The following is a 16,775-nucleotide window of genomic DNA, read 5'->3' on the forward strand; positions in this document are numbered from 1 at the left end:
ACAATGAAATCATGTCTTTTGCAGCAACATGGATGGAACTGAAGATCATTAATTTGAATGAAACAACTCAGAAACAGAAAGACAAATACTGAATCTTTTCACTTGTAAGTGGGAGCTAAATAATGTGTACACATGGGCATAGCATGTGGAATGATAAACAACAAAGTCTTGGAAGGGTGGGGAGGTGGGAAGGAAGTAGATGATGAGGAAATTACTTAATGAGTACAATGTGCATTATTCAGGCTATGGATACAGTAAAATGCCTGACTTTACCACTACACAATGTAACAAGATTATGCTTGTGGCCGGGCGCTGTGACTCATGCCTGCAATCCTAGCACTTTGGGAGGCCAATGCACATTATTCAGTTGATGGATACAGTAAAATGCCTGACTTCACCACTACACAATGTATCCATGTAAAAAAATTACCCTTGTGGCCGGGCACTGTGGCTCATGCCTGTAATCCCAGCACTTTGGGAGGCCAATGTACATTATTCAGATGATGGATACAGTAAAATGCCTGACTTCACCACTACACAAAATATCTGTGTAACAAAATTACACTTGTGGCCTGGCATAGTGGCTGCCTGTAATCAGAGCACTTTGGAAGACTGAGGCCAGGAGTTTGAGACCAGCCTGGCCAAAGTGGTGAAACCCCATCATCTCTACTAAAAACACAAAAATTAGCCAGGTGTGGTGGCACATGCCTGTAATCCCACCTACTCAGGAGGTAGAGGCAGGAAAATTGCTTGAACCTGAGAGGCAGAGGTTGCAGTGAGCCAAGATCACGCCACTGCACTCCAGCCTGGGCGACAGAGTGAGACTCTGTCTCAAAAAAAAAAAAAAAAAAAAAAAAAAAAAAAAAAAAAAAAAAATTACACTTGTACCCAATAGATTTATACAAAACAATTAAATGCTTCTGAGATCTGGCTAAATGGTTGCTCAGCCTGCATTCTGGTTCCACATGTAGGTCTGCTTGTGAAAACTCATTACAGTGTTCACCCCTGGTCTGTGTACCCTTCTGTATTTGTGTTACACTCCAATCTGAGGTTTACATTACAATAGGTCAAACCTGTGAAGCTTGAAATGAATAAAACCTTATATTGGCCCCAGCATTGGGCAACGCAGTAGCCATTAATTTAATGCTGAATGAACTTACAAATGGCTGAAGGTGGGACACGGTAGCTCTAAGATGGCCTCTTAACTTTTGAGGTCTCCTGAAAAAGTGCTAGTCCAGAATGATTCACTTTCCAGATGAGCAAGAGACACCCACCCCAAGGTCACTTACTCGAGGTTTTACAGACCAATTTAAGAAACTGCCTAAGGACAAGTAAATGGCAGAGCCTGGATTTGAGTCCAGGTAGTCAGGCTCCAGAATCCAGTATTTTGCCCACTACTTTATAGTGGTTTGGGGCACTACTGGCCACAGACCCCTTTGTCTCCCTCTCAGATCCAGACAGGCAGAGGTCCTGTCTTAAATCACTCTTGTGGGTTGGACAGGTCTCCTGGACAACCGGGAGTGGGAGAGTCCTGCTGCCCGAGGAGACTGGGAGTACATGAGGACGAAAATCTGACTCTGCTCGAGAAGGAATAAGGGAGGGAAGGGGATACATGGTGGGACTTTCGTTCCTGTCTGTCCCACTCAGGGCAAGCTAGGGCTGACGGAACCTCAGACCAGCCAGTCACTTCTTAATGAGCTCACAGCTGGACTAGCAGGCAGACAGAATATCCGTTTGGTTAACTGTATAACCGTTTGGTTGACTACAGACCTCATGGAGTGACAGGGAGAGGGGGCAATTTGAGGAAGTGACAGCGCGGTTTCCTGAACATCTAACTGAATGACAGCCTGCCTAGGACTAGCTGGGGCTGGTAGCCTGACAGTGGAAAAGACAGGCAGCCTCCTGAGGACCTTGCAGGCTGGCTGGCTGATGGTCCGTGGTGCTACTGCCTGCCTGGGTGGCCAGATGTTGTGAATGACTATTGTCAGGAATCACAGCTGGCCTGGGGGAATGTCTAGATGTTATACTGTCTGGCACTGTGTAAAGGAGGGCCACCTGGGGAAACTTCAGGCTAACTGGTCAACATATCCGTGGCTGCTTGCTAGGCAGCTGCATCTGGTAATCAACTGTCCACGCTGCTCGAATCACAGCATGCTGGAGGGCCTGGCTGGGTGCTATGACTGACTGATCACCTGACAGACGGTGCGGTCAGTCGGATGCTGAGAATGACTGACGATGTGATGAGGGGCGGATTGAACGAGTCACAGGCCAGCTGGCCAGCAGCAAAATCAGCATAACTGTCTGACTCGATGGCTGTACGTGGTTACGGACTGTCTGCCCTGATAGAATCTCAGCTTCAACGCATCAGAGGAGACTGATTGACCAATGGTGGGGATGAGTCGCCTGAGAAATGACAGACTGGCTGACCCACTGACAGGTGGTGTGGAGGCTTAATCGTACCTCTAGTTGCTGTGACTATTTGCTTTGAGGGCCTAGCTGGGTGTTGTGACTGATCATGGTGTGAATGAGAAGTAATCTGAGGGAAAGACAGTGATCAACTGATAGTGTCCGACAGGGCTGTATTAGATGCTGACAATGACAGCTTGCCCCGACCTAATCACAGCCCGCCTGGGGGCATGGCTGGATGCTGCAGTCTATGAGAGGATTTAGCCAGGGAGAATCGCAGCTGGTCCCAGAGCTATGGTGGGTGGAAAGGAAGACTGATTGAAGACAAGACGGTAATAGGGAATGATAAGGCTGGCTGGCTGGCTGGCTGGCTGGCTGGCTGGCTGGCTCCACGGAGTCGCCGCTGGCCCGGGGGCACAAATGGAAGCCGGTATTGACTGCCCAGCAGTGTGGATGGGGGCCGGGGGTCTGATTAGGCACCCGTCTGGTGCGACCGCCTGGGCGGTTAGATGTGGCGCTAGTCCACCTGGGAGCCCCGGCCTGCTTGGGGTTAAAATGTGATGACGGGCTGACTGACGGTGATAATAGGGAGTATGACAGAACTCAGGAGCCACTGTGACTGGCTGATGAGGTGATTGGCTAGCAGTGTGACAGACAGACCAGCGCACGGGCAGGGCCTCTGGCAACTTTAGCTACCGCCACTGTCGCTCCCGCTGCCGCCGCCGCCCAGACGCACTCTGGGAAAGTGCGGCGAGCACCCGCCTCCGGGACCCAGCCGGGCGGCAGGGAGGGGTTCGGTCACGGCTCTCCGGTTGGTCCGCGCGGGTGCTGCAAGTCGCGAGCCGCGGCCAATAGGCTGCGCGTTCCTGGCCACGCCCGCGCGAGCTCTCTTCTCGCGAGGCCGGCTAGGCCCGAATGTCGTTAGCCGTGGGGAAAGATGGCGGAAAATTTAAAAGGTGAAGCAGTGGAGACAGAGGCGCGGGCCCGCTGGCCGGGCCGGGTGGGCTGGAGGGGTGGCGTCGCCAGCTCGGGACCCCGGCGTCTGAGGCCCCGGCGCCGGAAGCTCGGCGCGGAAAGGATGGAGCTCGGGGAGCGCGGGCCTGGTGCGCGGGGCTGGGCGGGGCTCAGGGGAGGGGGCGCGTACCTCGGAACGCAGCGGGCCTGGGGCTAAGTGGGGACGCAGGAGGGGGGCGCGCGCCGCAGATCGCGGCCGGACCGGCGCGCGCACGCGCGGGGGCTTGTCGGGGAGGCCGCGCCCGCGCGCGGGAAAATCGGCCCCCGGTGACCGTTACCCATTCGGTGTCCACGCGAGACGCCGGAAGGGGAGGGAAGATAAGGGGGATAGACCCCCCCTTCAGAGTGCGGGGACAGGGAACTCTTCAGGGGGAACGTATCGCCTCTTGGCGTGATGGGGGAAGGGTTTGGAATAGAGGATCCCCCAGAAGAGGGAAATGGGGCCTTCCTAATAGGACAGCTGGACTCCCCCATGTGCAGGGAAAGAGGGGTGACTCAGTTATGTTGGGGGGGCCCCTCTATGTGACAAAAGCCGCAGGGAGGACGGGTTCCACAAGTGGGGGGACCTCTGAGGGGTTCAGGAGAGTCCACCTGTGGCCAGTTCCGGAGCCAGCAGCTGGAGGTATTAGTTGGGACCACTTAAGTGGGGTTTCCAATGCAAGTGAAGGAAGGGGTTTGCGAGGAGAGGAAAGCGTGGGCACATGCGGGCTCGGTCTCCACTTGGTCTTGCCTAAGTGGGGGGGGGGGGGGTATGGCTTGCACATGAAATAATTTTGAAAAGCTCTTGTACGTTTTTAGGTTGACATCTGGAGTTTAAGTGTGATTTTTGCAATGGGAGGAGAAAATATTAAACATTTTTAAAAGATGAAGTAAGATGAGGACTGACTGCCCTTGGAATGTTTTTGAGACCTGATTTGATAAAATGGCTTCTAAAGCACATTGATTAAGAATGTGCCTTGAATCAGAAAGAAATCTATTTTTTAAAATCTCTATGTCTTACAAAATTTTGGCAGCCCCAGAAATATACCAGGTATATTTAAAAGAATCAGTGTCACTAATCTGTACTGCTTTGCGTATAAATTCAGAGTATAACCCTTTGGATGAGCTTTACTCTTCACAGAAAGGTGGATGAGACAGAAAGTCAAAATGTAGTGTGAAAAAATATACCTTGTGGATTTAAGGCACCCAGATTGATCATTTAAGGAGCCTTCCTGTAATGTAGTATCATTCCACAATCTCTTGCTCGTAATTCCGAAATCTAAAAAGCCCTGAAAACTGAAATCCTTTTCTTAAATTTGGCACCATTTATGGCAAAAGTAGATTCTAAAGTGGAACTATTCTGTGAGGCTATTTTATATCTCTATTTCTCCTATTTAATGTGGGAAATTCATACTTTTGCTGCAGGACGGTTAATGCATTTGATTATAGCTTGATGTCCCGTGACCACGCTGGGGGTGTTAGGTGATGTATCCTAGAACTAGTCTTGTAAAATCCAAAAAATTTTGAATTCCAAAACACATCTGGCCCAGGAGTTTGAGATAAGGGATTAAAGACCAGTCTTCCCAGTTAGCCTTTGTTTGGTGCCCTGGAGGTTTTAATCTTGTCCTCCCATCTGTGCCCGCCGCCCCCAACACCTCGGGGCATTGCATCCTACTGAGATCGGGGGTTGTTCTCTTTCTTTTGCAAAGTGGAGAGAAGGGTAGTCAGGTCCTGAACCCAAAGCAGGTTTGCAGGCAGTATTAGGAATGACATGGAGTTTGAAGCTCTGTAAATAGATTCCTTTAGGACAATTCATGTTGCAAACCCCACTCAGAGGTCTGCTGCTCCAGGGGCAGCCTTGGGCAGTGAGCATTGGGGTTCAAAGCACATTTCTGTTGTAGAACAGTCTCAGCATTGGGGAAGGCCTGTGGATTAAATTTCCCTGACTCTTAGGCAGTCTTTGGGATGTCCCAGGGAGGATTTGGGGTCCCCTTTGACTCCTGGCCTTGTCACACTGCCCAGTAATAGTTCTTTCTGCCCCGCTTGATCCAGGCTGCAGCGTATGTTGCAAGTCTTCTTGGAATCAGCTGCAGGACCTGTGCCGCCTGGCCAAGCTCTCCTGCCCTGCCCTCGGTATCTCTAAGAGGAACCTCTATGACTTTGAAGTCGAGTACCTGTGCGATTACAAGAAGATCCGCGTGAGTCTGGGGTGACCATGCTCTGGGAGGGGACAGGTCACAAGGAAGTTAGTGTCCTGCCCTCTTGTCCCCAACTGCCCACATCTGTTTCCAAAGGGAATTTTCTCCTCTGACCCTGAAAAAATAGGATGAACAGACCCTTTTATCCCTATGTTACAGATAGGGAAACTAAGTAGCTTTCTGATGGGGGCAGGAGCCAGAAGGAATTCTCTTCCCATCTCCCTAGGAATACAAAGTAACTGCAAAGATTGAGATGCTGAACCCTGGAGTGGAAATGTCAATAGCTAACGGCTATTGAGCACTTTCAGTGTGCCAGGTGCTTCCTCTCGGAAACTCATTTAATCCCCTAACAACTGTGAAATGGGGAGTTATTGCCAGAAGGGGGAGTGGCAGGATGGTTAGGAGAACAAACTGGAGTCAGCATGCTTGGGTTCCAGTCCTGGTTGTGTTTACCTACCCAAACCCTCAGTACTTCATTTCCTTTGTCATAAAAGGGGGATGACTAGGAGCATCCACCTCATGTCGGGTTGTGAGGATTAAGTTAGTTAATAATACACGTAAGCTGCCTAAAACAGGCAAGGACTTGTCAGGGTCCAGGTGAGCCACAGTGGTGGCAGTGGCAATGGTTTGTCACTGGATGTATTTTGAAGGTGGGGCTAACAGGCTGTGCGGAGGGTGGATGTCGGAAGTGTGAACAAAAGAGGATTCAAGTCTGACTCCAGGAGTTCCGGTCTGAACAGCTAGAAGGAGGGAACTGATGATGGGGAAGACCAAGGAGGGGAGTGGGTTTGGGAGATTAATTAAAAGTTGGAACAGTTTGGACAGACAGTAAGGGGGAGAGCAGGATTTGAACCTGGTAATCCTCACTCTAGAGCCCATGCTTTTTAACCACTGCATGAAGTCATTCCAGAAAAGGGGTGGGGTGGGTTAGGTGTTATCCATCAGCTTTGGGATGGAAGCCCCATGAAGGCTGGCCCAAAGATCTCACCACTTATGGTACCACCGTTCCCCTACCCACCCCCAACAGGAACAGGAATATTACCTGGTGAAATGGCGCGGATATCCAGACTCAGAGAGCACCTGGGAGCCACGGCAGAATCTCAAGTGTGTGCGTATCCTCAAGCAGTTCCACAAGGACTTAGAGAGGGAGCTGCTCCGGCGGCACCACCGGTCAAAGACCCCCCGGCACCTGGACCCAAGCTTGGCCAACTACCTGGTGCAGAAGGCCAAGCAGAGGCGGGCACTCCGTCGCTGGGAGCAGGAGCTCAATGCCAAGCGCAGCCATCTGGGACGCATCACTGTAGAGAATGAGGTGGACCTGGACGGCCCCCCGCGGGCCTTCGTGTACATCAATGAGTACCGTGTTGGTGAGGGCATCACCCTCAACCAGGTGGCTGTGGGCTGCGAGTGCCAGGACTGTCTGTGGGCACCCACTGGAGGCTGCTGCCCGGGGGCGTCACTGCACAAGTTTGCCTACAATGACCAGGGCCAGGTGCGGCTTCGAGCCGGGCTGCCCATCTACGAGTGCAACTCCCGCTGCCGCTGTGGCTATGACTGCCCGAATCGCGTGGTACAGAAAGGCATCCGATATGACCTCTGCATCTTCCGCACAGATGATGGGCGTGGCTGGGGCGTCCGCACCCTGGAGAAGATTCGCAAGAACAGCTTCGTCATGGAGTACGTGGGAGAGGTAGGGAGATGGGACCAGTGTGTGTGTTCAGCTCTTCCCACCCTGTGTTCACAGTGTGCACCCAGCTCTCCTCACTGTGTGTCTACAACTCCCTGCTTTCCCTATGGGAAAGGCCTGGTACACTGATCTGAGTGTCATAGGGACATCGGGCAGGGACAAGTATTCCAAGCTGGTACACACCAGCATGGCCATGCTGGTGGTTACAGAAACACCGAAATACTTCTGCACTGGGTTGACTTTATCAGGGTACTTAGCAAAGAAGAAAAGTGGGAGCTGAGATCCAGGCAGCCTTAGCATTCCTTGTATCAGGCCATATGGTCTGGCATAGGGCTGCATCAGCTGGAAAGGCACTTCCTCTTCTCATTTCACAAAGGCCCATCTTATCACCAAGCAGTATCTGCCTGAGGAGCATTGTTTTACCAGTCTGCACAGAAGGAACGCAGTCTGGAGTAGGATGAGACATGCTTTGGACAAAGGTTGGCTAACTCCTTTAGACTTTCAGGACACTGGGGAAAGCTGAGTGTAGTAGGCAAGCCAGCCATTGTAAAAACAACCCCCTCATCTTAGTGACTTTGCACATTACAAGTTTGCTTGCTTATGGAACAGTCCATGTGGGGGTTTGGGTGGGTATCCTTTCACACCGCGACTGGGATACCGAGGCTCTTTCCCTCCTGTGCCTTTGCTGTGCCTTGAAGCCTTGGAGTCACCACTAGATCCTCAGCATTGCCTGGCAGGCGGGCCAAGTGGGGGATAGAAGGGGCCCATCCTAGTGGGCCAGGCCTAGATGCAGCCCCCATCACTTCTGCCCATGCTCCACTGGCTGGAACTGAGTCACTGGCCTCACCTCCGTGCAAGGGAGGTAACGGGATGTGCTTTAGCCATGTGCCCAGCTGCACAAGGCTAAAGCATAGCCATAACTAGCAAGTAGATAACAAGTATCTGCAACAGAAAAATGTCACATTCTAAGATGGGATGCAGTTAGCATTTGGGATGAGATGAATTTTTGTTATGTACAACTGTCTCATGCATTGGGGGACATTTAGCATTCCTGGACCTTTACCATTTAAATCCATGAGTGTGCCCTGTCATAGTGACAACCCCAGATACCTCTATATATTTCCATAGGTCCCTTAGAGGTGTGATATGGTTGGAAAGTGACAGAAACTGGCCTGAGGAACACTCACATGAGGGTGTCCACACTGTAGCACTGATACTGATGACAAGGAGAGGCTCCTGCTCTGAGAAACTGTAAAGTAGAGAGGGTCACACCCCACAGGGACAGAGATAATCTTGGGCAGAACAATCTATACCACAGAGGACCCTGACAGTCTGGGCAAGGAGACAGCCACACCCTGTCCAGATAACCCTGCTGGCCTGCTGGAGGAGATGTCCACATGCCACAGGACCTGGCCATCTGGAAGGAGGAGTGGGGAGGTGTCCACACCCTGAGGGCTCCTGACAGTGGGAGGGGGAGAGAGTCCTGATAATCTGTAGGAAGTCCATGTCTCACAGTGACTCCAGTGACCTGGAGGAAGAGCTTGTGCTCTCCACACTCTAGAGGACCTGGTCTGATTTAGGAAGTGTCCACACCCATGCTGTCATGACAGTCAGGAAAAAGAAGTGTCCTCACCCCAGAGGGATCCAGACAGCCTGGAGATCTAGTCTATACCCAAGGGCACCCTGACAGTATCGGGGTAAGTGTCCATGCTCTCAGTGTCCTGACACTCTGGAGGAAGTGTCCAGAGGTTGAAGGAACCCAAACTCTCTGGAGGAGGACATGTCCAAACCCCACAGGACCCTGACAGTCCACTGTCCTAGGAGCTGCACAGAGCAAGAAGTATCTCAGCCTCACTGTACTGGCATCTGGAGGAAACACTGTCCACCACACAGGGTCCTGACAGTCGAGAAGGAAGACTCTATACCCCAAGGGCAGCCTCGGACCCTCCTGGGCCTGAGAGTTTGCTGGCTGCTCTTCCTTAGTGTCTTTAATCCTCTACCCTGGAAACATCAAGGTTTCCAGGGATCCTCTCAGCCCTGTCCTCACCCTTCCTGCTCTCCACACATTCTTGCTGCACTATTTCCTGGTCGCCCTCCAGCACTCTCAGACCTGTGGGTCCTCCTGATGGTGCCACAGGCCTCCGGAAAGAGCCAAACTCATCTTCCCGCATCCCCCTCTGAAGAGACAGTATAGCAAATGGTTAGGAGAGTGGACTCTGGATCCTGACTGCCTGAGGCTGAATCCCAGCTCCACTACTCATCAGCAGTCACTAACCTCTGTGCCTGCATTTACTAATCTACAAAATGGGAATGATACTAGCACTCAATTCACACACTTGTTACAAAAATTAAATGAGTTACTATGTATCAAGCACTTGGAAAAAGCACTTGAACAGTGTTCAGTACACAGAAGTTTGATACAAACATTATCAGCACAGTCCAAACTTCAGCAAATCCAAAATGTCCAGAAGACCAAGTTTTTTTGTAACCCATCTGGCTACAGGACCCAGCCTGACCGGATAGGGTCCTATTTGTAGTCTTTATTTATCCTACTTGGGGTAATAGTCATAAATTTCGTTGCAGCCGTTCTAATTTACTTGATTCTGTAGTGCCGTTCCAGACGCTGACAGGGTGTTACGGAATCAAGGTCCTATCTGCACACCATGCTATCTACTGTCCTTCTTCAGCTGGGACATGTACTGACAGTCTGTACCAAGAGCTCCCTCCACGGGAGCTGCCCTTCCCTCCTTTGCAGCCTCCCACATTGGGTCAGAACTTTCACGTTCCTGCAGAACATTCCCATCCTCACCCAAGAGACAATGCCAGCCTATTTTACCCATTCTAAAACATGCATTTTCTTCCTATTTTAACATCTCTGAAATGAAGATGTCTTAATTAAATCATGGTGTATCATTTATAATTAACAGCAGTTTTTCCTTTCTTGGTAAAGGGCACATAAAATAAGGGTGTGCCTTATATTTATAAGTGGTCCTCATAACCACTCCTAACATTGCTCACTCTCCTATCAGAAACAGGAACACCTTTCACATCCATGATCTTGTATGCATCTTTACAACAGTCCCTGTCAGGTTGGGATTTTGTCACTGTCATTCCCATTCTGCAGATGAGAAAACTGAGGCCCAGAGGTGGAATAACTTCATTAAAATCACAAAAGTAGTACAATGGATAAAAAAAAATAAAGGCCCAAATAATGTCTAAAACTGGTGCCCTGCCAGGCTGTAGCTTTTTTTTTTTTTTGGCTGAGGAAACAGGCAGAGAGAACATTCAGGATCCCATGTCCAGGAGGGGGCAGAGCAGCAGCTGACTCCAAGTCTTCTAGTTCCCAATCATGTCAGCACCCTCTCAGAACTGCCAGCTTATAGCCTGTCTTTTCCATTCATTCTGGAGAGCTGTTAGGGAGCAGAGACAGGCCGATCTGTTCCCAAGCTTTCAGGGTTGACCAGTCATTAGAGAATGGGACTGAAAAGAGGAGAAGGAACCAGGAAGTGTTTGTGCCCTGGAGGGCCTGCAGTATGACTCACTCCTGGTGAGATTGGGAGAGCAGGTAGTGGCAGAATAGGCATGAAGATGGAGACCAGGGAGGATGTGGGCACTCCCCCTGGCTCGAGGAGGGCCCTACAGTGAAAAAGATGGCTCATACCCCACCCACTAGGCCCGTGAGCCTGGGAGAGGCTGCCCTTTGATCCCAGGGCTTTATCAGACAAGTGGCCAGCTTTTGAGGTAGGGGAAGAACGGGAAGCTTGGAAGGCTGCCCAGAGAGGTCCCATCTGTTTGAGCTGATGCCACAAGGAAGACTGTGTGTTCTCCAGAGGTGAAGGGAGACTGATCTTGACATATTCCACCCTCATGGTGTGGCCCTTAGGAGAGAGTCCCCACTCTTCCACCAGGTGGTAAAGCCCTTTTATGATCTGCAACTTGTTTTAGAGAATCCTTCTCTTCTCCCTTTCCCCTCAAGCCCTAAGCATTGTTTTCTGATCACAATCTTACACTGTGGGTGTCTGAATCTGTCTGTGACCAGACTTTGACCCCTTGAGGGAAGGGACCAATCCTGGTTCCTGTGTATCCCCTACCCACCTGTGACCCCTGAGAATGGTGACCGGGCCTGGTTCCTGTGTCTCCCTGATCAGACCATGAGCCCTGGGTGCTGGGACTGGGCACAAGGAAGGCCTCAATAAAAACCCACTGAATGGATGAGTAAACAAACAAAAACAGGGTGCAGGGGAGCCAGGTTCCTCAAGGAACAGAACTGGAGCAGGGGGCAGTGCGTAGTGTGGCCTGAGGGCGGGGGGGTAAATCTTGGTTTCCTCAAGGCATTGTTAGTCAGCCGTTGGCATGGAACACAGCCTTGAGGGGACAGCCAGGGAGAACACCAGTGTGGCCATCCTAGCTAAGGAGATGGATTCCCAAGTCAGAAGGGCATGGTCACCGGCCCACATGAGGGTGAACAAGGAAGGAGGCCTGAGAGGGGTCTCTGGAGAAGGGAGGGGAAGGAAAAAGTGTGGCAGGGGAGTGCTGGAGCTACCTGGAGGGCTGCCACTTAGAGGACAGGCTGCTAAGCCAGCAAGCAGAATCAAAGTAAACAGCAGTCCCCATGTGTCTCCTGTGTGCTGTGCACTGTTCTTGGCTGAGGTACAGTGGGACCCCCACCCAGGGAAGGGCCTGGTCAGCTATGCTTGGGGATTGCCAGGAGGCTGCCATTGCTGACCTCAGGGAAGAGGGGCCATGGGGCCGCAGAGGAGAGATTTGTTGGGTTGGATTGGGAGGCAAGGACAGGCTGGGGCTAGGATGGCAGCAAAGCTTCCTGTTTCCTAGGACAGGCAGGGACCCAGCTGGGGAGGAGGCACCCACTGCTGTCTGAAGCACCAGTTGATACCACACAGCCCTGGGCCGAGGGAGAGCTCCTCTCACCGTGCTCTCCCTTCATCTTTCCTCCCTCTCTGCTGCTGTCTCTGAAGTGTGTGGCCTCAGCCTCTTTCTGGCTCTCTGGACCTCGGCCTCCGTCTGCCTCTGCCTCCACCTCTCTTGCCTGAGGCCCTTGCCCCTTTTCCCCATGGCCTAGATCTCTTCTTCCCCTCTCCCCACGCCCTCCCTGCTGGGTCCTACACGGGCTCAGGCTCCCTTGCCTGGATCAGTCAGTGTCTCTCCCCGTGGCACCCCGGGTCACTTTCTTTCTTGCCCTTGCTTTGGTCTCTCCTGATCACCTTCCTACTCCGTCCCAGGGTGCTGGAGGCTCCAGGGGTTCTTGGGCAGCTCTTGCTGGGTGGCGGCAGGAGGCGCTCACATAGCCCCAGTTGAGCCCTGCGGCCAGGCCAGCCTGCGTTCACCGCCAGGGACGACTCCTGTTAGCCAGAGGCCTGAGGCGGGCCAGGTGGTTGCCAACTGAGGCCCAGCTCCCCAAGAAGGGCCAACAGACCCTCTGCGTCACTGCCTGCGTGTGTCCATGGGCAGGGGTGCCTCCTGCTCCCTGTCCTTCGGAGGTCAGAAGCAGTGCCGGCTTTCCTGAGCCTTCACAGTCAATCTCCCCTCACCCATGGCCCTTTCCCTAGATCATTACCTCAGAGGAGGCGGAGCGACGGGGCCAGATCTACGACCGCCAGGGTGCCACCTACCTCTTTGACCTGGACTACGTGGAGGACGTGTACACCGTGGATGCCGCCTACTATGGCAACATCTCCCACTTTGTCAACCACAGTGTGGGTACCCCCGGCAGGCGGGCAGGGGGTCAAGAGGGGCAGACTGGGGCCCCTCCTCACTCTCCCAACTGTTCTTTCTCGCCCAGTGTGACCCCAACCTGCAGGTGTACAACGTCTTCATAGACAACCTTGACGAGCGGCTGCCCCGCATCGCTTTCTTTGCCACAAGAACCATCCGGGCAGGCGAGGAGCTCACCTTTGATTACAACATGCAAGGTGGGGGTGGCACGGGACTGGGGGCAGGGGCGCACTGTGACTTAGGACACAAGGACCCCTCCCGAAGGCACACCAATCACTCAGAGAACCAAGGAAAATTCTGTAGCGGGGGCTTTAAGATGCTCTTCCTGACTCCCAGTCCCCATTCGGACTACTAGACCCCTGCCTACCCCTTGAGTCTCCTCATTCCCAGCCCCTGAACCCTAACCCTGAGGCATTCGTACCAACTTCTCCCAAGATTCCCGGAGAGTTAAGACACTCCTGACTCCAGTCTTGACTGAATTTCCCTCATCCCCCAGCCCCTCCCCACTCCTAGCTCCCTTTGGCCTTCTTCATCCCAAGCCTCTGGACACCCTTGTGGCCTCCAGCCAGTCCCCTCCTTGATAAGCTAGCCACCTCTGAGACCCTCAAAGGTAGGTCTTTGGTAGGAGAGTTCAGATGTACCTCTGGATGCCCAGGTGGCCCTCTATTCCTGCCCCTGCCCCCCCCCCCCCCACCTAAAATGACCCTCCTGGTTCCCTGACAGCTCCTTGCCTCCCCCAGCATTCCACAACCCCTGACCTGAACAACCTCCAGTGCTGAGCCCTGGCCCTAGCCCCAAACCACCAACCCTAAGATCTCCCAACTCAAATTCCAGAGTTGCTCCCAGCCCCCAAGATCCTTGGTCTCATGGTATAAAGGGTAGTGGGACCCTTCATCCAGGCCTTCTAACAAGTCCCCTGCCTCCTTTCCTGCCTTCCTCCCTCCCTCCTCCCCCTCCCTCCCTGCCTCCTTCCCTCCTCTCCTCCCCGGCTGTGACTCCACAGTGGACCCCGTGGACATGGAGAGCACCCGCATGGATTCCAACTTTGGCCTGGCTGGGCTCCCTGGCTCCCCTAAGAAGCGGGTCCGTATTGAGTGCAAGTGTGGGACTGAGTCCTGCCGCAAATACCTCTTCTAGCCCTTAGAAGTCTGAGGCCAGACTGACCGAGGGGGCCTGAAGCTACACGCACCTCCCCCACCGCTGCCCTCCTGTCGAGAATGACTGCCAGGGCCTCGCCTGCCTCCACCTGCCCCCACCTGCTCCTACCTGCTCTACATTCAGGGCTGTGGCCGTGGTGAGGACTGACTCCAGGAGTCCCCTTTCCCTGTCCCAGCCCCATCTGTGGGTTGCACTTACAAACCCCCACCCACCTTCAGAAATAGTTTTTCAACATCAAGACTTTCTGTCGTTGGGATTCATGGCCTATTAAGGAGGTCCAAGGGGTGAGTCCCAGCCCAGCCCCAGAATATATTTGTTTTTGCACCTGCTTCTGCCTGGAGCTTGAGGGGTCTACTGCAGGCCTCCTCCTTACTACCCCAAAGGTATGGGGAAGCAACCCCAGGGCAGGCAGACATCAGAGGCCAGAGTGCCCAGCCCGACATGAAGCTGGTTCTCCGACCACAGAAACTTTGTACTAGTGAAAGAAAGGGGGTCCCTGGGCTACGGGCTGAGGCTGGTTTCTGCTTGTGCTTACAGCTGGCTAGTGTTGGCCCAAAGAGCTGTAGGGTCTCTTCTTTAGGGCTGCATATCTGAGAAGTGGATGCCCACATGCCACTGGAAGGGAAGTGGGTGTCCATGGCCCACTGAGCAGTAAGAGGAAGGCAGTACAGAGCTGGCCAGCCCTGGAGGTGGGTTGGGACCAAGCTCTGCCTTCACAGTGCAGAGAAGGTACCTAGGGCTCTTGGGAGCTCTACGGTTGCTGGGGGCCCTGACCTGGGGTGTCAAGACCGCTGACACCACTCAGAGCTGGAACCAAGATCTAAATAGTCCGTAGATAGCACTTAGGACAAGAGTGTGCATTGATGGGGTGGTGATGAGGTGCCAGGCACTGGGTAGAGCACCTGGTCCACGTGGATTGTCTCAGGGAAGCCTTGAAAACCACGGAGGTGGATCCCAGGAAAGGGCCCATGTGGCAGAAGGCAAAGTACAGGCCAAGAATTGGGAGTGGGGTAGATGGCTTCCCCACTATGGGATGACGAGGCGAGAGGGAAGCCCTTGCTGCCTGCCATTCCCAGACCCCAGCCCTTTGTGCTCATCCTGGGTCCACTGGTCTCAAAAGTCACCTGCCTACAAATGTACAAAAGGTGAAGGTTCTGATGGCTGCCTTGCTCCTTGCTCCCCCCACCGCGTGAGGTCTTCTCTAGGAAGTCCTTTCTGACTACCTGTGCCCAGAGTGCCCCTACGTGAGACTGTATGCCCTGCTATCAGACGCCAGATCTATGTGTCTGTCTGTGTGTCCATCCCGCCGGCCCCCCAGACTAACCTCCAGGCATGGACTGAATCTGGTTCTCCTCTTGTACACCCCTCAACTCTACGCAGCCTGGAGTGGGCATCAATAAAATGAACTGTCGACTGAACAAACCAAGATGTGAGGTGCTTGTGTGGGTGGGGGTTGAGGGGATAGAGGCTGGGAGCTGGGTTTGCCCAGGAACATGTTCCTCAAACCTCAGCCATTTGACTCTAATCCTCAAAATTTCAGCCCCCACAGCATATTACACCATTGTCTATATAACATCTTGACCTAAAATAAGTTTGTTTTATACTTAAACTTTAAAATGCACTTAAGGCTGGGTGTGGGCTCACATCTTTAATCCCAGCACTTTGGGAGGCCGAGGCAGGCAGATTGCTTGAGCTCAGGAGTTCGAGACCAGCATGGGCAATGTGGTGAAACCATGTCTCTACTAAAAATACAAAAATTGGCCAGGTGTGGTGGCATGTGCCTGTGGTCCCAGCTACTCAGGAGGCTGAAGTGGGAAGATTGCTTGAGCCTGGGAGGCGGAGGTTGCAGTGAGCTGAGATCTCAACACTGTACTCCAGCCTGTCTGTCTCCAAAAAAGAGCCAGACCCTATCTCAAAACAATGCAATTAAATTGACTGGTTTAGACTGGCCATAACTGGTTTTGACTGGACTTGACTGATCTTGACCTGTGTTGGCTGACTTTGACTTGTCATGATTGACTGTGACTGGTGGTAGCTAGCCGTGACTGGCCTCAACTCGTCTTAACCAATCAGGACTGGCTTGGACTGAGATTGACCAGTTTTGACTGCTTAAACTGGCTGTGATCAGCCTGAACTGGCTTGGATTGGCCTGGACTAGCAGGGACTGAAATGGACTAGTTTTGACCAGCTTTGACCAGCCTTGACTGGTCTTGGCCTGCTGTGACTAACCTGGACCAGCTGTGACTGGCTGTGACTATAATTGACTAGTTTGGACTGGCCATGACTGGCTTTGACCCATCCTGACCAGCCATGACCAGTGGTTTCTGGCCTTGACTGGCCGTGATCAGCTTTGACCAGCTTAGACTAGCCATAACCAGCTTTGATCAGTCTTGACTGGCCATGACTGGTGGTGACCAGCCATGACTGGTAGTGTCTGGCTAGACCCTGCCACCTCCTGCCTAAGTGCCCAGGCCTCAGGTGCTATGGAGCAAAGTGGAGAGAGAGAAAACCAAATCCACTGCTGTCTAAATGGAAAAACCATAATCACTTGCCATAAGCAAACAAAAATAACCAGAGAAATACATCAATGGAAATATTAA

At 52.7% G+C, this 16,775-nt stretch overlaps 1 protein-coding gene and 1 long non-coding RNA gene across 7 annotated transcripts in view; one reads left to right on the top strand and one right to left on the bottom strand.

Moving 5' to 3' along the window:
* The first annotated feature begins 2,385 nt into the window (after positions 1–2,385).
* SUV39H1 (suppressor of variegation 3-9 homolog 1) lies at positions 2,386–15,597 on the top strand. Of its 6 annotated transcripts, none has more exons than XM_010361094.2 (6): positions 2,386–2,437; positions 5,452–5,597; positions 6,625–7,287; positions 12,852–12,998; positions 13,085–13,214; positions 14,021–15,597. In XM_010361094.2, exons 1-6 carry the CDS (start codon positions 2,386–2,388, stop codon positions 14,152–14,154), a joined length of 1,272 nt encoding a protein of 423 aa, XP_010359396.1. In that variant the 3' UTR covers positions 14,155–15,597. The 6 variants fall into 6 exon arrangements, 3 of the variants coding, with proteins under 3 accessions (XP_010359396.1, XP_030789541.1, XP_030789540.1); XR_004058309.1 differs by lacking the exon at positions 2,386–2,437 and adding an exon at positions 3,029–3,362 and having other exon boundaries at positions 13,085–13,627; positions 14,021–14,148; XM_030933681.1 differs by lacking the exon at positions 2,386–2,437 and adding an exon at positions 3,033–3,362.
* LOC115898652 overlaps positions 5,574–16,775 on the bottom strand; it is a 39,141-nt gene continuing 27,939 nt past the window's right edge. The window contains exons 2-3 of the long non-coding RNA XR_004058310.1: positions 6,640–7,239; positions 5,574–5,712 (exon numbers count right to left, since the gene is read on the bottom strand). This is a non-coding gene — a long non-coding RNA (uncharacterized LOC115898652). The remainder of the gene's footprint in view (positions 5,713–6,639; positions 7,240–16,775) is intronic.

This window comes from Rhinopithecus roxellana, chromosome 7 (assembly GCF_007565055.1).
Source record: "Rhinopithecus roxellana isolate Shanxi Qingling chromosome 7, ASM756505v1, whole genome shotgun sequence".
Classification (NCBI taxonomy): domain Eukaryota; kingdom Metazoa; phylum Chordata; class Mammalia; order Primates; family Cercopithecidae; genus Rhinopithecus; species Rhinopithecus roxellana.